The sequence below is a fragment of the Pygocentrus nattereri genome, chromosome 14 (genome assembly GCF_015220715.1).
Source record: "Pygocentrus nattereri isolate fPygNat1 chromosome 14, fPygNat1.pri, whole genome shotgun sequence".
Classification (NCBI taxonomy): domain Eukaryota; kingdom Metazoa; phylum Chordata; class Actinopteri; order Characiformes; family Serrasalmidae; genus Pygocentrus; species Pygocentrus nattereri.
The window spans coordinates 14,265,707-14,289,937 of NC_051224.1; the positions used below are offsets into that span (position 1 = coordinate 14,265,707).

At 37.5% G+C, this 24,231-nt stretch overlaps 1 protein-coding gene across 1 annotated transcript; it reads right to left on the minus strand.

The window, feature by feature from the left end:
• Positions 1 to 701: 701 nt before the first annotated feature.
• On the minus strand, positions 702 to 20,763 carry lasp1 (LIM and SH3 protein 1). Its single transcript, XM_017686574.2, has 7 exons — positions 20,488 to 20,763; positions 12,564 to 12,658; positions 9,016 to 9,100; positions 5,033 to 5,140; positions 3,580 to 3,667; positions 3,331 to 3,419; positions 702 to 2,431 (listed from the first exon to the last, which is right to left on the minus strand). Exons 1-7 carry the CDS (start codon positions 20,554 to 20,556, stop codon positions 2,258 to 2,260), a joined length of 708 nt encoding a protein of 235 aa, XP_017542063.1. The 5' UTR covers positions 20,557 to 20,763; the 3' UTR covers positions 702 to 2,257.
• Between the last annotated feature and the right edge of the window lie 3,468 nt (positions 20,764 to 24,231).

Here is a 24,231-nt window from a genome sequence, read left to right on the forward strand (position 1 = left end):
ACATGTGTGCATCATACAAGTTTGAACTAGAAATAAAGTGATTGTGTGAGTCTAACCACAGCCTTGTAAAATTTATGCTGGACCTTTTAAGCGTTCACGTTGTTCTGCTCAGTCTCAGAAGTTCGTTGCATTTTCTTTTGCTCACAATCTATGTAAAATTACAAATGTAGGCCAATCCATCCATATAACCTTACTAAACATCTCAGATGTCCAGTTTCAGTGTTCTAGTGCAAATGTTTCCTTTTCTCAGTAAGGGCTTCTTGACAGCTACAGATCTTTTTTTAATTCATAGTTGTCTTCTCACAGTGGAAGGATGGGCAGAAACACCATATCTTAGAAAAATCTGAAACATTAACAGCTTGTTCTTAAAATAATTTTGACTGGAAATCAAATAAATGAAGGCTGCGCTCTGACTTTTGCACAGTACTGTATAAATAAAGGACGTACTGAACAAAATCTGTGAAATGGAACAAGATTTCCCCATGTTTATCTGACCAGGAACCTTGTCACTGTCTCAGGCGTAGCTGTATACTAGTTGACCTAGGAATCACTTTCATTTGAAGATTTGCGAGGCAACAGAAAGTATCCAGAAACTGTGAGCAATGTTTATCTTCATCAGCAAAGAAATGGACTAAATAAGACTATCACAACAAACATCTGACAATGTGAAATGAAAAAAAAAAATCATGGTAGACTACTGCTTTTGTTTTCAGTCTGAGAATGTATTTTGGACAATGCGTTATGTGACAATGTACAGTATAGTCTGGAAAGTTTCTTACAAATCTAGGAGCAGCAAAAGTGATTGTGTGTATTTCTCAGTAGGTTACAGTATGACATGCTAGGTCCTAAAAAGCTCAAAATAAACGGAACATTGCCTGCCTTGATATACAAATAGATCTGTTTTATTCCACTAATATTGATTAACTGACATTACAATTCCGCCTCATACAATACCAACAAGGCAATGAGAATAAGCAAAGTATGGGGGAAGGAAAATAATATACAAAATAGTGCTGAGATACATTATCATATGATGCACATGGAATGTTCCAGAACATAAAAAAAATAAAAACAGATTTAGGGCTAGCTCTTGGTACAGATTTAGCTTAGTCTATGACTACAAAGCATTTTCCAGAGAATCAACATTAACAGTGAAATTTAGTCCAGTACTAGGCTTAACAGGTGTCAAGACAAAAAAAACCCTCTAAAATGGTCCTCAGAATTGTGCTTAGGCTCTTCTCCCCTCAGTGGTTCTACAGTTCTGCTCTTAGCTAACTAGGTAACTGGTGGGTGTTGTGGTAAAGAACACTGCTTCACCATTAAATCAGGAGGTGTCTAGCAGAACAGCCTTAAGTCTACATGATGTAATTGATAGCACAGAGATGAAGCATTAAATGTGAAGGACATGACGGCAACACTGCCATATCAGGAGGGCCGATCCTTCTTCTACACCCATTCAAGAACTGAGGCCAGCGTGGGAGGTTCTTTTTTTAAACATATATATTTCTATATAATATATATTCCAGTTTCACTACGATACCCATGATGCAAGAGGTCTGACGGATATGCTTTAAGACTCAGTGGAACAAAATGGAATGATTAGAAGTCTCATGTTCAAGCATTACTACTGCACGACCAATGAGATGCCACAATGGGCCAGAATGATAGATACAACCAACGACAGGCTGCGAAGAGGACACAGAAAAGAAAAATATATAGTTTGGAATAGATTCTCATTGTCATGGCAACTGTGGAATGATTGACGTGGCTAGGGCTGTCCGTTCACGAAGTGCTATATGGCAGGCCTTGAAAAAATTCGTAGGCCCTTGTGGGTGTGTTTGTGTTTGTCATTAAGACATTAAGTGCCACTTGTGACAGCACCTCTCCAAGACTTGAAGAAACACAAGAAAAGACAGACAGCCAGACAGCAAGAGCAAAAGAGGGAGCAACAGAGAGAAACAGAGCAGGCAGAGCAATAAAAGGGTACACACCCGTGTATGTACTTCTATACACTATGTGTAATCGTGTGTGTGCATTTATGTATGCATGTATGTGTTTGTTTTGCATGAGTTATCAGCATAGACACATTAATAGGATAGCACAAACAAGAAAAGAAGAAAAAAGCTCTTAAAATATGAGATGGCACTGGGCTTGTTATCCATTACTCTCTCACCCCCTTCTCTTTTTCTCTCTCTCTCTTCTTCCTCTCTCTCTCTCTCTCTCTTTTCACCTCTCTATCCCTTTCTTGGTCTCTTTCTCAGATGGCCTCCACATAGTTAGCAGGCAGCATGCCCTGCTGACCAGTGCGCTCCACTCTGCCGTACATCCACCCCTCATCAATTGGCTGCACATCCACAATCAAGTCTCCATCCACGAACGACACCTCATCTTCATCAGCTGCGGTGTAGTCATACACTGCCCGGTAACGCTTCTGAAACACCACACAAAGAGAACAACTGTTTAGACAGAAGGAACAGAGAAACATGAAACATGCAGAAATATGCAAAAAAGAGCTGGATGATTTGAAGTGTGCATCATTATATTGATTAATTATATTCCAATTATGCTTTTTGGTAAATATTATGGATATTGGCAGTACTTCTAGATCACTGAACTCTACTAGATTTCAAAAATGCTTTAGGCCCAATCTTTGCCAAAACTATCATGAAACCATGTCTCAGGCATCAGGCACTGTGTTTGCATATTTCGTCCATTTGATCTTTGAAAACTTAATACTATGATACTTATTAGGTATCATGAAAATGTCTTTATTACTGCAATGATTATAACACTGTGTTTTGCAGGTTTGGACCATGCCTTCATTATACAGTTGTAGTATGATTATAGAAAGGGAGAAAACTCTGAGAACTTTTGGTCAAGGGTAGAGGGCCAAAAATCTCAGTGAATGAACAGAGATGGGAATCAATCAACTAGAAATAGATGCAGAGGTGGTGGGGTGTAAAAACTTTGTCACAGAAAATGGAATTTAGATAGAAAGGTATCTAGTAAGATAGACATTGGGAAGAGCTTCAGGCATGGTCATGCTCCCAAATTTTAGTTGTTTCATAACTTCATGTTGTTGCAAAATGGTGCCTGAATGCCAATGGTGCAGTTTTGAGATAAATGATACATGTCAATTGCTAGTTTGAGGTGGAAGCTGTTTGGAGCCTTTCAGGGCCTGAGAGGAATAAGAAAAGCAGTAGTATTCATCTAAAGAAAGGTGCTGAATCACTGCAGAGAAAGTGGGGCATCTCATCAGCAGAGGTACTGGGACAGTTCCAAATGCTTTTGTGAAGGAAAAAGAGTGTTTGTGTGCCTGTAATACATTACCCCAGAGCTGGGTGGTGGAGCTGCAGCAGCTTGACGCACTGGTTCAGGCTCATAGTGGTAGTTCTGCGATGCAGCTGGTGGCTGATATGCTGGAGAAAAAGAAAAAGAGATAAAAAGTGAGATACACAGAGACAGAGGGAAAGAGGACATGATGTGGGCATTCTATGAACACTTGATTAAACATTAACCAAGAGTACAAATATTTAGTCTAGCAATAATGGTTGCTGTGGCTGGGGGTTGTGCTTATACCTGGAGTTGTGTTTTGCTGCTGTGGTGGATGGTGAGGTGGAGCTTCTCCTCCCATTCTACTCTTCTCAAACTCCTCATGGTATTTAATCTAAAACATACAACAGAGAACAGAGCCCAGAGTCATATACCATATCTGTCACAGCACCACCTACATTAGAGCACAAAATTACTCTAACATAAAGACGAATATATACTTAAAGACCTTTACATGTTACCGCAATCCTGGAGAAGGACCCCCAAAGACTATATTTAAGTCTATTTAAGGCATGAATGATGGTTAACCATTTTAACCACCACACCGCTCAGTGCATGAATATGAGCTTCCTAACTAGGGATGACTTTCACCTATTGAATTAGCAGTTCATTGCTAGATGCCTCCATTAGGACTATTTTAGAACTTTGTGATCTGTTATTCACATGTACTATTAGAACAAATGAGAGCTAAATATACCAAGCATACATATGCTAATCAATAATTATAGAGATATTAAATAGGCACACATTGTAAAACAGCTCTGCAGTTTCTGAAGTATATCCAGTGATGATGGATAACGACAAACTGTGTTAAGAGAATAAAAAAACATGTTCTACTGTTCCTTTATTGTTCATCAGGTGTCTCTCATCCTTGTTTTGAGTAGACTGTGCTTTACTAATAACTGTATTTTAAACAGAACATGACTACTAGAATGCCGGCAGGCCCAAGTCCAGTTACAGACACTACCTATTCTTCTACTCTATGTGATTTACAGTTCTGCTTCTTTGAATCAATTGTGATCGATTAAGCCTATTCATTAAAAGGCCTTTTGTATTTACCTTTGTTTTTCAAAGACATTTCAGCCAGTCTCCCACAGTAAGATTCATACTATGTCTGATGTGCTAGGGAGCTTGGTTACCAAGTTACCGCACTAACAAAAATACTCTTGTACAATCAGGCTAAGGCCTACCAACACAACAACACTGCATGGTTCTTTCTTACTAAGATAACAATAAAATATAATCACAACTTTTGCTAAACTGCACTATTATTGTTCTTTCATTTTACAAAGATTAGGCTCACACAACATCACCGTTGGCTCCAGTGACCATTTCAGCATTAGGAGCGATCTCAAAATTATGAAGTAAACAAATGAACTGATAGTGAGTTGGAGTTGAGCCTCTGACAATTAAAAGGTAAAGAAAAGAAGGTTCCCCGAACTTGGTTTAACTACTTACCATGGTTATTTTCCACATTACCTGTTATATTGCCTGTTACCTGTAAATGCCTAATTTATACAGATTTTTTGTCACCATAGTCAATTACAAATGCTGCTAGCATACAGGTCTGAACTGCTAATATGTCAGGAACCAATGAATTTACTCTGGCAATGTAGGCAGAATCTTACTGGTACTAACATGCACTGAATACAGAAGCGAGCATTTTGAAAGTCTAGGTTGTGAGTCTAGGTTGACCTACGTTGCTGATCTGGTCTTGTGTTTTCTTGATTCTTTGCATCTCTGGCGTGTCAGCCACAACACTGAAGCCCTTTCCTTTGTTCTTCTCAAATTCTTCCTTGTAGAGCACCTACAACAAACACACAAATGAAAGACACATGAAAACAGAAAAAAAACCACAAAAAATCATATTACACAACCACTAATTAATCCTTCATTACAGCAGGAAAGCTTGTACACTGGAAATGTCCTTGACCAAAGATCTAAAACCATTCAGAAGGTCCAATGTTTTTTTAAGTATTCCATGTTAAAAAAATTAAAGAGGAAAAGAAGAGTTAGATGGCTTCCTTAACACAATGACAATATCTTCAACAGGAATGTGGTTGCTATTTCAGAAGTGACAGGGATGTCTGGAAAAATTAATAGGAAGCTTCATGGTAAGAAACCAAATAATGCCATGTTCTGCAGTTCTATGTCATTTATCATGACTCACTGGATCAGACAGATCAATAATCTCAGTAAGTTGAATACAGCCCTGTAACAGAACTAAACTGTTTTGCTGCAGTGGCAAGTGCCGGGTCAATGAATAAACTCTTCACTACAAGAGCAGGGCATGCCTACAGGTTCAACTAGTGGCCACACACAGGCACAGTGACAGTTCCAGACAATGTTCCCTCTAATTTTCTCACAAAGAGTTTGGGATCAGAAATAGACCCTGACTTTTATGACACACCAGCCCAAACACAGACAGCAAAATGAATCACTGGCCTAACCTATTTATGTAGCAGTATTAGTCATATCATTATAGATATCTTACATTTCTATTACTAATGGATCAAAAATGACTGTATACATACATTCAGGAAAAATTCATTGAAGGACAAAAAATGAATGAATAAATGAATGAATGAAAAAGAAAGAAAGAATGTGTGGAAACATCTGTCTAAAGTCCTTGAAGATGTATTTCTCATCACAGGGTTGTTATGGCATGCATATTTTCGATATGTCTATATTCTATGTATTCTGTAGGGCAGGGGTTCTCAATGTCTAATCTCTAATCTATCACTAGAAAGCATGAAACTGTTTTTACTTCAATTTTTAAATTTTATTTCTCAAGTTTGGAACTCTAACTCCTAAAGCTGGCTCTTCATGTCAGTGCTCAGTGTTGAGTCAGATTCAGCGCACAGGAGTAGGCGAGCCCTTATCAGGACATGAGCTACATTTTTTTTCAGAATATAATAAAATGCCAAAATAAAAGACTTTAAATTGTGTGCATTTTTATTTTATATGATAAGTGAAAATAATTATTATGTTACAATTATTTCAAATTTTTTATTAATAATAAAAACTATTAACATGGTCCTAGCAAAGGTCTTAATTCAACTCTGAAGTTGGAAATGAAAGTAAAAGATGTTTCTTTCTCCCTTCTTGATCTTAACATTACACTATATAAAATACTATGTGTTTAATAATTGGACACCAAATGAGCAGAGTACAGGAGTGACCTGATTTTCCTCATTATCAAATCTTATTTCAAATATTTCTGAAAAAAAATCTTGTTTAATGTTTGTTGCTATCAGGGCTGCTGTTTGTATTTCTTTCTTATTTCTAAGTCAATTATTTTCAGCAATTGTTATGACAACGTGGCATCACCTGCTCACTACAGACCACTGGCTTCCCCTTAGTACAGGCCTGAGAACCACCAGAGGATGCTTTGCGGAACCACTTGTGGTTCGTGGCTAAGTGGTTGAGAAACCCTGCTGCAGGGCGTGTAACATTGGTCTTTATATAGATCCTTTTGCTTTGAAGAGCTAATCAGAAAACTAAATGACCACAATCCAACAGTTATAGTAAAAAACTGTAATACAGTAAAACCTGAGTTCCTGCATGAATTGCTCTTAAAATGTAAAAAAAAAATCTGATCTTCTTTCAAATTTAACTATAAAATAAATAAAGGATCAATTTAAATAAAACACAATATTTAACATTGCTGTCTTTACTGAACATATGTTTAAGATAACTGATGGAAAAAAGTACATGAGCATTTCATGCAGACCTCAGATCAAAAACTGGGTCAAGTAACATGACATTTAAAACATAGTAGGAAACCAATAACAGAGTGTTTCAAAAAGAAGACGACACAATAGCAGACATCCATCCATTCATTCTCTAATCTAATCCGATGGAGTTGGGGGGGGGGTTCAGAAATCTCCCTCAATTTCTCTTAATCCACACACAAGAACATAAACAAAGCAGTTGTTGTCACAGAACAAAAAGAAAGAAGAGGAAGAGTATTTATGTTTTACATGAACAAAAATACTGAGGGTTAGAAACAGGGTTAATAGAGGCACAATATGTTAGTATGCACTGGAGTATGTTATGTCCAATTGGGCATGAGTATCATGATGGCACCAGATGTTATTTTTTTCCCTTTACACACCCACTCTGATCCCCCTCCCCATAAAAAACATGGGTGGAGCAATGTGTAATTTCAACGTGCAGTTCAGTCTACACACATTTACCAACACTGAAATTACTGAAGTCCTCCCATCAGTAATCAGGACAGAAGTTAACTATTCAGAGAGACATTATGTTTGAGCAGGGGGATGGGGGGCAGGAGAAGAAAATGAGAGTAAGAGTGAACCTGATTCAGCATTTATAACGTTAAACAGAGTACAATATGAGCCCATGATTACGGGCCTGCATGAGGCACTACAGTTAATCACTCTAAAACCTTCATAAGTTATATATTAGTTTCTTCTTAGTTTCTGAATAATGAGCCTAGAGATCAATGGGTAATCAAAGATCAAGGGCAAATAATTAGCAGGACACTATTAATTGAAAATTAAGAAATGTAAGCTGTGTTCAGATGAATAAAGCCATAGACAGCCATCAGCAGACTACACTTAACAGTGCTCATGGGAAAACTATAGATAAATCAACAAACAGCAAACTAACAATAGCAACAGCAAAGTGCAAAGCTACAGTTCCACTCAAACCAGAGATAACATTTCAAAATGAGAGGCTACAATTTTGCAATATGCAGTTACCGTTGCTCTCACTGGACGCCAGTAAAGAAAACTGCAAAAGGCATTCGCCCTATTATGTTCACCCTGTTTTATGAATTTTATGTTTAGGTCCATATGAGCTCTATGCTCACATGATTAAAATGATAAATAATGTGAATAATACAAAGTAATGAGTACATAAATATATTCTTATCAAGCTTATTTTGCTCACTCTTATAGCTATAACAAAAGGCACTGCTTTTTAAATATTTCTTTGGGGTCAAATTTGAACAAATAAAACAAATGGGATTGTGATTAACTTCACAAAATAATGTGAATCATTATTTTAATCATTTGATAGCCCTTGTGATTAGAAATGTCATATTTCAGAAGTGCCTTCATGTTTGTAGTGTTTTCATCTTCCTCTCGTTTTACAGTATTATCTTGTGTAAAGCACAGAAAAAACTTTACAAAAATCTTTACAAATAAAGTATTAATATAATTATTATAATTATTATTATTAATGTGGATATCAAATCTCAAGAACAAATTAATGTACAATGAAATAACATGGAACTTCACTGTTCACGGAATTCTTGAAATATTGAGGAAAACAATAAAAAAATACCTATTTGATGAACAGCCTGTAATATTTCGATCCACACTGTATAAATTAATACTGTATATCGCTGTCGTCTGCTCAAAACTTAGTATATCCAAAACACTAACATTACAGGAAAAAAATAATTTACTTTTAATGTAAGTCTAAGGAACCAGACATTTTTTGGTCATTTCTGTTGGTCCATTTATCATGAAATCTATACACAATATATAGGACCACAGGTACTTTCAAATTATTTCAAAAACTGAAAAATGACAAAAATGGAGATGGCAGCAACAATATAAAATAAAAGTGTAACATGGCAAGTGGTTCCAAACTTTGGAACAGTACATGTCATAAAACTCATAAGAATATGTGAGAAAGTGTCTTTGGTACCTGGCTCTGCATCTTGCTCTGCTGTTTCAGGCGCAAGTTTTCTGGAGTGTCAGCGACACTGGTGAATGACGTTTTCGGGTAGTGTCTAAAACACATGTCAGAATTAGCCATCGCTGCAAACCCGTAATCATCCTCCCCATCTCACATACACTTGTGCACACAAATACACACACCCAGTCATTGAAAGCAACATAACAACAAAATGCAAAACACATGTGAGAGCTTAAATTTAATTTTTTTCTTTCTGTGTTAGAAGGACAGAACACATTGGTCTATTTGTGCATCTGTGTGTGTGTGTGTGTGTGTGTGTGTGTGTAGCGTGCATCTTCTGCTTTACTGGACCATTAGATAATTAGAGCAGTTGGTTTTTCCTCACACACAAAGATAACAAATGTTTTAGACATTGTACAGTGGAAATCAGAAATAAAACTAAAAAATAAACAGAAAATGCTCGCAAAAGTCTTAAGAACTTAAGCACATTGTTTAAAAACATTTGTCTTGGCATTAAGTGGGTTTTTATTTAATGTCAAGTTTATTAATTTGAAGAACAAAATTTGGTTGAAGATGTCTCCTGTATACCCCAGACATGACACAGATTTGCACTTGACTTAACATAATGAAGAATTAGTTAGAGGAAGATTGGATATTGGATAATAACTACAACTAATGCTGGTCTTGCTTGAGGAAAGGCTTAGAAATAGTAAAACAAACACGCTGATATACATAAAATTACTCTTTATGAATATTATTTGTGTTTATTCTAAAATGTGTTTTCTAAGCAAACAAATTCTTACTGTACAGCTAAATATCTTTTTAAATCTAATTTTCTCACATGCCTAGACTTTTCCACTGCAATATACACCGATCAGGCATAACATTATGACCACCTCCTTGTTTCTACGCTCATTGTCCATTTTATCAGCTCCACTTACTACATAGGTGCACTTTGCAGTTGCACATTTACAGACTGTAGTCCATCTGTTTCTCTGTGTTGGTCATCCTCTAGTCCTTCATCAGTGGTCATAGGACGCTGCCCACAGGACACTGTTGGCTGGATATTTTTGGTTGGTGGAATATTCTCAGTCCAGCAGGGACACTGAGGGGTTTAAAAACTCCAGCAGCACTCCAGTGCAACACACACTAAAACACCACCACCACATCAGTGTTACTGCAGGGCTGAGAATGATCCACCACCCAAATAGTACTTGCTTTGTGAGGGTCCATGGGGGTCCTGACCACCGAAGAACAGGGTAAAAGGGGGCTAACAAAGTATGCAGAGAAATAGATGGACTACTGTCTGTAATTGTAGAATTACAAAGTGAACCTATATAGTAAGCGGAGCTGATAAAATGGACAATGAGCATAAAAACAAGGATGTGGTCATAATGTTAGGCCTGATTGGTATATGTGCGGTATTTTGAGACAACCTTTTTTTAATGTAATCATCATGCTTGTTGTATTTCACTGCTAACTTTTAACTGGAAACAAAAGGTTTGAATTCTTGAAACAGTCCCCAAAAAATTATCCAATCTGATTTTTTTCCTTCTATAGTATCTAGGTAAATACACCAAGCAAGTTCTTCCATGTCAGGATAAGGCTTCAGGAGCTGAACTGAAACCTAAAGTTTCATATAATTTACACAATGAACATTAACCACTCTAGCCCTCCTGGTAGACTTGGATACATCATTGAGTGAGAATGAGTGGTAACCTGACCAATGCATTTCTGTCTATTGTTAAAAATGGAAAACAGCAACAGCTCTACACCAGGTCTCTTTACGGAAGGAGTCACTGTAAAATAAATGTTAATATGCCTGTTACAAGCTTGAAATGTCCACGTTTAATCTAGATTGACCAAAACATATTCATAGGAAGTGCTGTTGGTTTAGTACCAACATACTAATAGAATCCCATAAATCCCATAAGAGTGCTAGCAGAAATCACCATTATCGCAGACGTGACTTTTTTGGCCATTTTTTTTTTAAGTCAGACCTTTATGACTCATACTGAAGGCCTACTTCCAGTAGTCATCGTTTGCCACTGGTACATAGTAAGAAAGAAAAAAAAAACTACATGTAACATGACAGTAATAGCAGCAGCAAAATAATGCACAAATACTAAAAACCCTTTTCAAATCGCAGCATTAAGGCAGACCCTTTTTCAATCATCGTAAAATCACGTACCTGTGTGTGTTTAAGCAAGTGTGAATGGTGTATGTGTCTATCTAAACAATTCCTGTTTAGACTATAAGTCCAGTATTTCTGGTAACAACTGCAAAGTCAATAAAGTACCCTCAATATATCCAAACTGTCTGTAATAGAGGGTGGGGTTTGACTTGTTCACAACAAGCATCAACATTTTAAAAAATGCATTTTTAACTTCTGTTCATGAGATTTACTCAGTACGGCACAGTGTAAACAAACACACAAGGGAAAAAATAAGTGCAAATGGAAATGAATCAAGTTAAGTGGGTCTAATGACCCACTGAGTTTGATTTACCCACGGGGGGGCACAAGACAGATTCTATCAGACATATTAGCAGGCTACTGTGACTGGCAAGGGCTATTGTGTTACCCATTTCTCACTCCTCTTATCGAGTCCACAAGGACCAAAAAACAGAACATGTAAATATATATCATTTGGCCAGATAAAAAAAAAACAATGGGAAGTGGTGCATATCGGTGTATGTGTAGTGCCAGTAAGTGGTGCGTATCTCTGCATGTGCAGAGCGAGGGAATGTGAACTGAAAGGAAATTATCTTAGATATTTACACAAACTTTATAGATAACTGAACCGCTCACTGGGTGTGTGTGCATGTTGCAGGTCAAATATTTTAGTATAAAGGAAGATGGAGAAGATTCTGGAGAAGCAGGGACTATAAGAGTGTCAATGAGAGCATTTTGTGTGTTTTGGAATGTCCCTAACTCAACACCAGGTGGCAGATATGCAAATATTCTCCTACATTTTAAAACTTTAGTTAAAACCAATATGGACAGTTGTTTTGTTTATTTATGGTTAGAAATACCTTTTTCCTCATTTCTTCAGTGTGTTTGGAAGCCATCTTGTGTGAAAATATTATCTTCGTCTTGAACATACCACAAGCAGAAGCAAAGATAGCAACATAGCAAGTTTTTACAACAGAAGCAGACTGGAGAGTTCCAGTTCTGTTGCTTCTGAGTATAAATGTGAAGAGATGTGGTGTTCTTTTCATAACTTAATCTGTTACGTTTATTCATCAGTGTGGCTTTTATGCAGAGCTTCATTACCAGTGGAGTTTCTTTTTTTTTGTTGCTTGCATGAATTGGCAATTTAGCTGTAACAGCCAGTAGCACTGCTGCGTATATACTCACACTAAAGCAAACCCCTAAGACTGGCTGAAGCAACGGGCAACAAGTCCTCTCTGAAAAACAGTTTTAGCTTTGACCAATTTAGCTAAGCTAGGGCTAAGCTAGCTTAGACTGTCTTTGTTAAGATCTGTTGGTACAACCGGCCCCAGAAGTTCACACTTGTATATACACGCACATGCACAGACAAACAGAGGTTACTTACGCATTGCAGTATGGTCTCTTTTCAAAGCCTTTGTAGTTCTTCATGTTTAGAGTCATCTTGCATACCTCACAGCTAAAGCATCCTTTATGCCAGAACTGAATAAGAGCGAGAGAGGGAGAGGAGGACAGATAGAGAGAGAAATGTAAAAGTGAGTTGTTAAAAGAGGATTGAGGCTTATCTGCTCTTATCACCATCTCTTCTTTAGGTTTAACTGCACTACATTATACTGACCCAATTCTACAGCTCTATTAGCTAAGGCCACTAAATGTCTAACTCAGTACCTGAATGGACACATACACATGCTTGTGCAGTGTTCATGATAGAGCTCCATGTACTCTCTATCAATATACTTAGCTTTCCTAGCAAATGAAAGATTTTTGAAAATGGGGATAGATAACAATGCCTGATAGTACAACAAGATGTGGTGAATCTCACTGAATTGCAAATGGTTATTTTTTTGTGACATGAACACAAGGGGAGACAGTACAAGACTTCTATAACCCAACAGTTACAGTTATTTATACTATATATATATATATATATATATATATATATATATATATACACACACACTCATACACACACACACACACACACACACACACACACACACACACACACATATATATATATATATATATATATATATATATATATATATATATATATATATATATATATATGTATATATATAATACAATGTTGACCTTTGGGAATGGAGCAAACAGAAAAAAATGCGCAAACAGCAGCTAAGCATTACAGTTAGAAATCATCTAAGATGTTCCTGTGAGTCACATTACAAGCTTGGTTATGACTAAAAATACTCACTGTTCAGAGTAGGACATGAGAATTAATTATCAAGAAGAGGAAGTAGATAGACACTTAGTATCAATGGTCCACTTTTTTACTTTTTTGCTCATAACAGAATGACAGAATGGCATATGTCCTTTAATATTTATTGATGTTCCATCAAATTTAAGACATTTTTTTCTCTCTGTCTGAGAATAACTAGTCTTGCTGTGGGTTCTACACAAAAACATCATATGGTTTAAGTGCAGAAATAATTAACAAACTCCCAGGAACAGACTGGGCAAAGCAGTTTTTGACAATTGCATCACTATTTTCTGAGCTTAGGGAAGAACTCCAGTAGTGAAAATGTAGCTGGGAAACACCCTGTGACTTCAAGACACCTACACAATCTACATAACAACAATCTAAATGAGTGTGCAACTCAAAAGTGCATCAGACTTTTGACCCCTGAGTCATTGTTGACCTTGAGAGGGCTTATGTGATAATAGAAGGGCAACACACAACATGCAAAGTGCCTGACCAATGTGCTACCCTACATTCCACCTTGATGTCCATTAATGTGGGATCATGGTACACACTGTGTGTGTGTGTGTGTGTGTGTGTGTGTGTGTTTGCACGCATGTACACCAGTGAGGTCAAAAACCCCAAAATAGCAGTCTGTCAAAGCTAATGATTTTAAACTGAATTAGTTGACTGTGGAGGCTGCTTGAATCACACTTAAAAGTCAACATTAACTAGAATGAAGTAATATGGCCACAAAAGGTCCTTAGGGTGCTAATAAGAAATCACTTTAGAGCTAATTAAGAACATTGTAGACAGGTGCAACAATAACTAACATGATGTTAGACATGTAATAACACATACATAATATACAGGACTGTGCGAATGTTTTAAGCATGTAAGCAAATTTTCAAACAATTTACCACAGCAGTGAGTTTATCACAATATACATTAGAACAGTCATATTCATAAATAAATAAAAAATATATATTTCATAATATATTTCATATATCATAAATAAACATAAAAACAATAAAAAGTAACAAGAATTTCTTGGGTCCATATTTGACACCTTCACAGCCACCACAGAGACTTGTTAATATCATCAATTACATCATGAGCACAATTTACCGAAGCACTGATTGGTCAAACCAGGAGTTGCTTTTTAAACTACATATAATACTGGGCTTCCTCCAGGAGTGGTTTGAAAATGGTTATACAAACACACTAACATCCATAAAATCACTGATATATATACAGTGTCCCAATCTAAAGCTGTGGCCACAAGCTAGTAAGTTAGCCCCAAGCTAACACACTGGCCATGATACGATATGACACAATATGATGAGATGCGATACAATACAATATGCTGTATTATTACACCCCAAAACAAAACATATAATTCAGTTAATTGTTATATAATACTATAATAATCATTATCGTGATAAATCACATCACAATAAGCTTTTATGACTGTCACAGTGATCATCAGTATATCTAGAAGACTGCATGTATCATAAAGACAGATTTAGACCAAGAACAAAGAGCCTGTAAACAATAACAACCAGTGTAAACTTCATAGACTGCATAGAAAAAACTTCATGACAACAAGAATCTGATTCAACGTTATTATGTTGGTCTCTTATTTTACTATTTTAAAAAATGATCTGTTAATTTTAAGTTTTTACAAAGACTGAATAAACAAATTACTACAGTACCACAGCTACCACAGCTAATTTACTACCAAAAATAACTATTACTGCCAAACAGCTAATAAAATTATATTATTTGAGCATTTTAAGGTATGGAATAGTTCGTGTTTAAGCCTGCAGCTAATTGCACATTATCAACAATGTTCTTGCTTATTAACTGATAATACACCATGTGTATTTCCTAAGAGTCTGTTTACATTTTTGAATTGACAAAGGTAGCACACGTCTCCTGTCCTGATGATAGTAAAGTCACTCAAGATAATGAGCATCTACCTCAAGTCTGTCTGGCATGAATAAATCGAAAACTTCACTTCTGCCATATACTTCTGCAATATGCTGTGATAAACTTAAAAATTGCTACACCTGCAACAGGAACAGACCAAAAGTCTCACGCTTTCAGAACTGACTGCACTCAGCCCAGTGCCATATGTAAAGAAGCTTGGGAAATAGCAATTTTGCTACCAAAGAATGACACTTGTGCTTAATATAGCCCAGTGGCTACCTGACTGAGAACTTTCCTAAGAGCTTCCTGCTGCTTTACACGTCACTGAGGAGCAAGGTGGCCTCTGAAGCAGTTCAAATGGTTGCTGTCTAACAGACTTTGGGTGTGGTTCTTTTGAGATGGTCTTGAGAGTGTCAGATGGAGGACATGGCTGCTGGAGCGGAATTAAATCAGAATGGTTTACTTCTCTTCAGCAAGCGGGAAATGCCAATGCTCCATGACAGAGGGCCTGCGTAAAAGACTGTGACAGCGTGTGCGTTGTTTTCCTCATGATGTAAAAAACAAAAGAGCATGTGCGTAAATCAGCCAGCATAGTGCCTGTTTCTGCTTCATGCATCCTACTAATTCCGCATATAGCATACTATACCATCTTTATGCAGTAGGCTGACTGTCTCTTAAAAAGGCACTATATGCTTAAGAAGTCCCATCAACCATTATTCATGATTATTTTGAACAAAGCCACTTTGTCTGGCAGCAATCGATTTTTTAAAGTCCATTACACACATTATCACCAAGGCCTTGGATTGGCTTGCTGTGCATGCGTCTCTCTCTCGTTCTCGCACAGCATAAAAAAGTACGACCCCACCCTTGCAGACATCTCATTTCCATGAGAAGGCACTGTAAAGTGGTATTTTTGCCACAACAAAATAGGATATGCTAAAGAGGAGGGGGAAAAGAAAACTTCAGAGATTTTGTTCTTCTCAAGCAGCACTTCCTTTGGCAACTAGGCTGAGGGGTAAATGTTTTTTAGCAGACAAGCTGATGGCTAAAGGTGAAAGTGCAACATATCCGCTGCAGTGCTTCCTCTGCAGCAGCTCTGCAAAGGTCAAACACTATTACACCAAGACCTAGCTGCCCTGAAATCAGACTTCCATAGCTCCTGCAAAAAATTACACTTTTAGACTAGTGGTTACAGGATATGCAATACTGTGCACGAATCAGAAACCACCCTTGATTTATTTAACTTCCAGTCAAAGTGGTCAATAATAAAGAATAAAGCTTCAAAACTGAAGTTCAAAAAATTATTAACACATAAAAAACAGAACAACTGAGCAAAACCAGGCACACCAACAAAATGGTCACTATCAGATAAACTTTATATAAAGCTTTTATCTTGAGAGAGCCACTCTTGCCTCAGACCTAACAAAATCCACAGGTGTTTCTTCCCACCCCTCCCCTCTGAGAAGACAACTCAATGATATTGGCCAGGAAGGCTGTGTACCTGTCATTAAGTCATTATTGAGAAAAGGAAACAGACAAAAAGAAGAAAACTGCAAATCAAACAAAAAAGCTGCTTGTGTTTTCAGAACAATGGACTGGCCACCCCGAGCCCAGAACTCAACAGCAATGAATGCATTTAAGATTACTTACTTCTTGAGAAGCAACACATGTACCCAACTTCTAAAACTGAACTTTGGAGGTGCAGAAAAAACATTCCTGCAGATTTCTTTAAAAAACTGAAAGCAAGTCTCCCAAAAAGAACAGAAGGTATAATAAAGCTGTACGATTTTCTATCTTTTCTGGTTATGACTGGAAATGTAATAACTGACGGGTGGTCTCTGATGTCTGCACAGTATTGTATATTTGAAAATTTTGGAAAATGCAACCTATGCAGAGTGAACCTGGACCATTTTCCCTGCTAGACTTAATATAAACACAGCAGTAAACATGCCTTGACCCAAGAAGAGAATGAGCACATGACCATCCATTTTCTAAGCCACTTCTCCGTCAGGGTCGCAGGGGGGTGCTGGAGCCTATCCTAGCAGTCTTTGGGCGAAAGGCAGGATACACCCCGGACAGGTCGCCAGTCCATCGCAGGTCAGACAGACAGTCACTCACACACTCACACCCAGGGGCAATGTAACATGTCCAATTGCCTAACTGCATGTCTTTGGACTGTGGGAGGAAACCAGAGAAAACCCACACAGACACGGGGAGAACATGCAAACTCCACACAGAGAGGACTCCGGTCACCCGGCCGGGGAATCAAACCCAGCAATCCTTGCTGCGAGGCAACAGCGCTACCCACCACGCCACTGTGCCGCCCGAGCACATGACCACTAGAAACAAAACACTGGAATTACATCCTAATCTACCTTTTCTTAAGAGTCTTATGTTTACTTATATGTGAAGGCAGAACGTTTTCTGATTGCTCACCGTTGCTGTTTAAGCTGAATTTAAAGACTGTTGTTCATTCAACTTTCATTTAGAATGGCTTACTTTGAATGTGACATAGCCAAAATAGCCTAAATCAACTAATGGAATTTACGTCCCACTCTAGACTGAAGAATAGTATTGCTATTATGGCAAAGCATATAGGCTTTTCTCATTTTGCATCAACATATACTGGGATGTTTTTGCCCAGCCCAGCTCCTGCTGCAATTAAACAGCACTCCTACTAGACTTTACAACAAGAGCTGGGTATGTTCCATAAATTACTACAATAAACCTTCATCTTCATAATATTAAGTAGATTAGAGAATTACTTGATAATAAACATGTCAATAAATGCACAATCAGTAAAATATTGCTTTTTGGAAAGTTTTGTTTGTTTTACCCTCATCTTGCAAGTGAAAACAGGAAAACAGCAGAAACAGGAATAACAGCCCTTTAACAGCTCTCAAATTATAGCATCTGGAGAACGTATTTATATTATAAACATGAAACATTTTATGTTTATATACACTACTCAGAGATGAAGTTGATCTGGAGTCCCACATATTTACCAGGAACAGAATCATCTGATTTTTGCTCCGAGCAATAAACAATCTATTTATTATTTTGATTTTGGCTGAACCGTGTTGCAATTCTATGATGTAAACAATGTAAGCTAGGTAAGTGTACTCGCACTGTATTTGAATGCTGCTGCTACAAATACACAACAATATCATCTAAAGGTGCTTAACAGCCAGTTACCTCATGCTTTCAAAGTACTACCTACCTCTTTCACCCCTTCTTTGATAAATGTTTTATTATATCTGGTTTCTTTTGGTAAGAATGTTTACTACATAGGTCTTTCATGGTCAGAACAGTCTGCAGTTTGCATGTACACCAGTCCTTTACTCATCCCAGCAGGATCCCTTTGTATGTTGTATTTTAATAAAATATAAACAAAGTCAGTTTGTTGTTGAAAAAGTGAAGACCCATTTGTTCTACTTCTCATTTATCAGTGAGTGGTTACTTGTGGTCCACTGTGCCCATCATAAATTAAGCTCTAATTAAAACCTGAGCATAAACAAACATTCTCCCACACGTTTTTTTTATTTGAGAATAAAATCTCAAATAAATAGTATACTTTACAGAATCTTGTTAGTGTTCTTCATCCACAGATGAACACAAGACCACCAGCTAAAATAATGGTTTTATTGTTCTGACCACACAAGAGGCCTGGTAACAATTCTGAGTCAAGGACTTGCAGTTCTATGTCCTTGATATGGCTCATCATCATAACATTCACCTGAGGTGGCTTTCCCTAATGTCTAGAGAAGACAATGAAAACTTAAATTGGCACAATTTGCTACCTGCATGTAAGGTTTCTCAAAAAAGCACAGCACACCTTTTCTATAGCCCGTCAAGATGGCAATAAAGCCATTCCAAGTGGTTTAATGTGAAATGTGCAACTCTGGAAAAAGTCCAGAAGTGTTAACAAAAGCTGAGACAGGAACCAGACGTCAAAAGTTTTAAATGTTTGCAAAATAGTCACAAAAAACAGTTACAAATGCCTTGCCTGATGCATGGTTGCTGTTTTACGAAAGTCTGCATTAAGCTTTTGGCCTACAATGGATTTCTAAAACGCACACAACTTAAGGCAAATTTGCATCACGTGAAAACTAAAGGATTTACTTATTTTTTAACCATTATCAGCATTACATGGACCACTCAGGAGGCACATGTAGGTTCACTGTTTGTAAGGCATATATTTGTGCTGGTTCCCATAGGCAAATTACTACAACGCATCAATTCACACCAAAACACTCTGAATGACTTGGCTTACATCTCAACGATTAAACTACGCAACTATTTTGAACAATTGGTGGATTTTTCCTTTAACGTCTGCAGGTTAAGCGTACATGCAGTCAGTAGAGAAAAGAGAAACCAATTTTTTTACGACTGCCCAATAAGCCAAGCTGTAACAATCATTCCACAATAAGGAAATCGGTTACGTGTGTTGCAATACTTATATGTACAAACCTAATGTACATACCTAATGTAGGCTAAAAACTGTTGGGATTATAAACTGACCGCAGCCCTGTGCTGGAGTGGGCGTTAGTCTAGAGTCCGTTTTTGTAGTGAATTTAGCAGCAAAGACTGTGACACGTCAGATTTCTCCCTCCTGTTCTCCTCCACAGCGAAGGCCGCGCATACATCCCCCGCGTTATTTGGTTACCTCTCTCGCTCCCATAATATGGTTTGCGTGTACATTTACATGGATTATATAGTCCACACGGAAACGCACACGCACACATTCATATGCATACACGCACGCGCACCCGCGCAAACATCTTTGGTACCGTAACGTTTAGCGAATATTTACCGAGCTAAGGAGCTAGCTCACTCAAATGACTCACTAACATGACTCGGTGACGAAAACAATACAAACCAGCTAACTATAATTTGACGATTTAATGGTGAAAGAATAGAAGCAGGTGCTGCCGACCAGCCTACGCTTGACTGGCTCCCCGTAACTAACGTTAGCTGCCCAGCTACCCGCTTAGCTTAGCCTGCTAACGTTTGCTGCCTGGTTCCTCTTCCGTTCTGATCGACCCGAAAAAGTGAAAACGTTTGTCCGTAAAGAAAGAGGCGAAAAATAGAGATGCGCTGATATTCGCAGAGCCATGCTAGCCGGCACTGGCAGTCTAACTTCCCCAGCTTGTATTTTTTTATTTTTCAGTTAGCTTACCTTGTCAAGACAATTCACTTTTTCCGTGGGATACACGACTCGGTTACATCTACTACACAACGGATTCATTTTGGCCGCGGGGATCTCTGGGCCACACAAAATGAGACGAAAAATCTGTCAGTAAATAAGTGGTATAAAGGAAATAAGCAGTTCGTTCCTGTTTATCTGCGGTTTATCTATGAATATGTCCAGTACAGGCGGCGGCGGATGATGTTTTCACCGCTGGCTGTCAGCGAGCGAGGGGCCAGACGCGGAAGGCGCGTGCACGACGACGCAGCTGTGAACGCGCCCGCGTTACCGAGAGAGGAGAAAAAAACATGAAAGGGGGGGCGCACTGTTCATTGATGACATCTGAGAACGGACTGTTGTCCTATAGTGAACTTTCCTCGCGATTGGTCTCCTCCAGATGTGAAACGTAAAGAAAAGTTGGTTGAGAATTTTATTCGTGCAGCCTGCAACGCCAACCCTCATCGAACCAGATGGCTTAAATCACAACGTGTATACAGACAAATATTCTGACACTATGTTTTGTTATTTAATATATTTCCAGTGCATGTATCCTCGTCAGATTTACCCACAGAATGGATTTCATATAACAAATGGCAATCATGGTCAAGATGAAGGAGTATCCTAAAGTTCTCATGAATAGCAGTATAGAACAACACTTAAATGGAAAACGTTATGGAGCAAGAGCAAGGACACTGTAGATTTCTGTCAGCACTATTGGTTTCACAATTGCAGGACAACCTGAAAGCAACAGGATCAAAACTGCACTGCCAAAAAAACATAATCAAGTCCCTAAGATTTACACTTGTACACTAGTCAGACTAAAAAATAGGGAACTCCTTGGCAATAATACAGCTCATCATGTTTAAAGAAAGAAGAGTTGTACATATGCCAAGAACCTCACCCACAGTAAAGTTTGAAGGTAGGAGTATCATGACATGGGGCTGCTTCTCTGTGAAGTGTCCTGGCATTACACCTCACTGGAGGTCAAATGAATGGAGTGACACAGCCAGGACACTGAATCTGGAGAGAGTATGGATGTTGGAACAAGACAATGACTCCAAACACACCACCAAAATAACTTGAGACGGGCTTCTAAAAAAGCAAGCAAAGATGCTCCGACTTACTTCTTTAGAAGCTCTTGACTTGAATCCTACGAATGTTTATATTGAATAATAGCCTTGAAGGGCCCATATCCTACATTTTTCTTATTTTTTTTTTTTTCACCAGTTATTATATTCATGTGGGTTTTAAATTAATTTCTACATGACCATTCTGACCCTCTCTTTATCTGTTAAATTAAATAGGCTGCTAGTTACTGTGCCTTTAAGACTGATGCAGGTACATGACCTCTGTTCTGACTGGCTGCCTGTATTGTGCCTCTTTCAAAAAGCAGTATGGGTTGAAACACTCCTTATAACTTCAACGTGAATGGTCAGGGCTAAACTGTATGTAAATGTATCAGTTTTTGTGATATTGGCTCTTTTGACTGTGGAGTGAATGGTAAATTTTAAATGTTAACAGTGTTTACTACATAAAACTTTTGTATATAAATTTTTTTTTCATGTGATATCAGCCCTTTAAGTTCAAACAGCATCCATTGTTTTATGTAATAAATCTGTTTTTCTCAAATGTATATTGCATCTGTAGTAGATCCCATGTCCTTATAAGCCTCGGTCCCATCTGAGATAGCAGCTTGGGTTTCCTTTATTGGAGGGCATGGATTTGTTTCCTGTGTAGAGAATTTGGACCCAACAGTTTATACATCTACTTGCTGGTAGAGATAATAATTTCATTCTGCATGCTAGATATCTCAGTATAATAATCAGAATAATAAAATGACCGTACTATATCCAGGGACAGTCTTTGCACTAGGCAAGAATTGGTAGCTGCCATAGGGCCCCAATGAGCCAAGGGCCCCATGAAAATTTTGAAAAGCTGAATGAAAAGTTAAATTTCTTTCGGGATCAATAAAGTATCTATCTATCTATCTATCTATCTATCTATCTATCTATCTATCTATCTATGTAAAATATAATTCAGATATACCATACGTGTTGATGTTAAAGTGCAAAATACAATTCTTTTCTTTTTTAAAAGCTGTTATTGGCGACCAATAATTTTTAGTAATTTTGACCCCCTACGTCAGGGTAATAAGAGATTATTGCATGTTGTTACCCCAACACAGAATAGTCCAAAGAGTAATCCATTATAAATGATAAATTTCATTTCTAAATTGTAATGATAATACTACTTATTACTTCCTGAAGAAAAGTAATCTCATTACTTATAATTTATGTATTATTCTGTACAAAATGATCTCTCTTTTTGGCAGATTATTAATCTTATTATTTAGCATTAATAAAAAAAACACAAATTATCTGCCAACATAGTGAGAAAATTTAATTTTACAAGAACAGACTAGCAAGCACTTCATGCTGTTTTAAGCTGGACTGGTTCTGGTGTAGCTAGTCACCCTATGGTCATACCAGCATCAAAACATAACATATGCTGGTTTTAGTGGTGACCAGTCATGTCTATGTTGGTTTTTTTAGCAGGCAAGTTGAATAATCTTATATACAATCTCAAATATTAAAGATTTTTGTAAGAATAATTCTTACAACAATCTCGAAATGAGAAATATTAGATATAGATTTAAGAGGATTTTACTTATCAAGATGTAATGTTTAGCAGTCTTTTGCCTGGAGCCCCAGAATCTCTAACTGACCAAACTCCAAAAATTCAAAACCTCCTCCTTTTTTCCCTTTCTCTTCAGTTCCTGAGTGTCCAAGTCCTTAAACTGTGGTAAAGATCAAAATCTTTACGCAATACTCATGGAACTGGTTTCGCTACTGGAGTGACCAGCTTCTCAGAAAATAAAGTCAGAGCAGTTAGAGAGTAAAGTTAGTCAGCGCAGCTAACCATCACGTTGACAAGGTGATGTCAAGGTAACCATGGCAACCAGCAAAAAAACTCAACTCAGGTGCTCCTACTAGCGGCTAACATGTGGGAGTGCATCCATTGGAGGCTTCAATGGAAGATGATTTATTGTCTGACAGAGGCAGGTGATAACTACACTCAAGATGATTCTTCAAACATTCTTAAAAAGAAAATGGTTCTATATAGAATAAGGAACACTCAAAGATCCATGTGCATGCTTTGCATGCTGAAAGGGTTCTTCAGATTGATGGATGATGTTGGTTCTAAACAGCACCAAAAACATATATACAACACCAAAAAAATATACAACACATTCTCCATCAATTTGAAGAACAATTTCACGATTAAACAAACACAAGAAATGTAACATTTTAGAATAGAATAGAATAGAATTCAAATTTATTGTCATTAAGTATGTCGCAGGTACAAAGCAACGAAATGCAGTTTGCATCCATCCAGAAGTGCTTAGCAGAAATATAAATATGTATGTTACAATGTACAGTAAGTATAGTATATACAGGTTAAAAATATGAGGGGGTATAGACATGAAGGGGGTTTTACAGGTTGTAAACAAGAATGTACAGGTTATAAATATGAAGGGGTATAAAGTACTATGAACTATGAATAAATATGAAGGGGTATAAAGTACCATGAACTATGAATAAATATGAAGGGGTATAAAGTACTATGAACAGGTTATAAATATGAAGGGGGATAAGTATGTACTTATGAACAGGTAGAATATTTACACAGTATATACAATAATGGCAGTATATACAACAGATGTGAGTGCCGGTA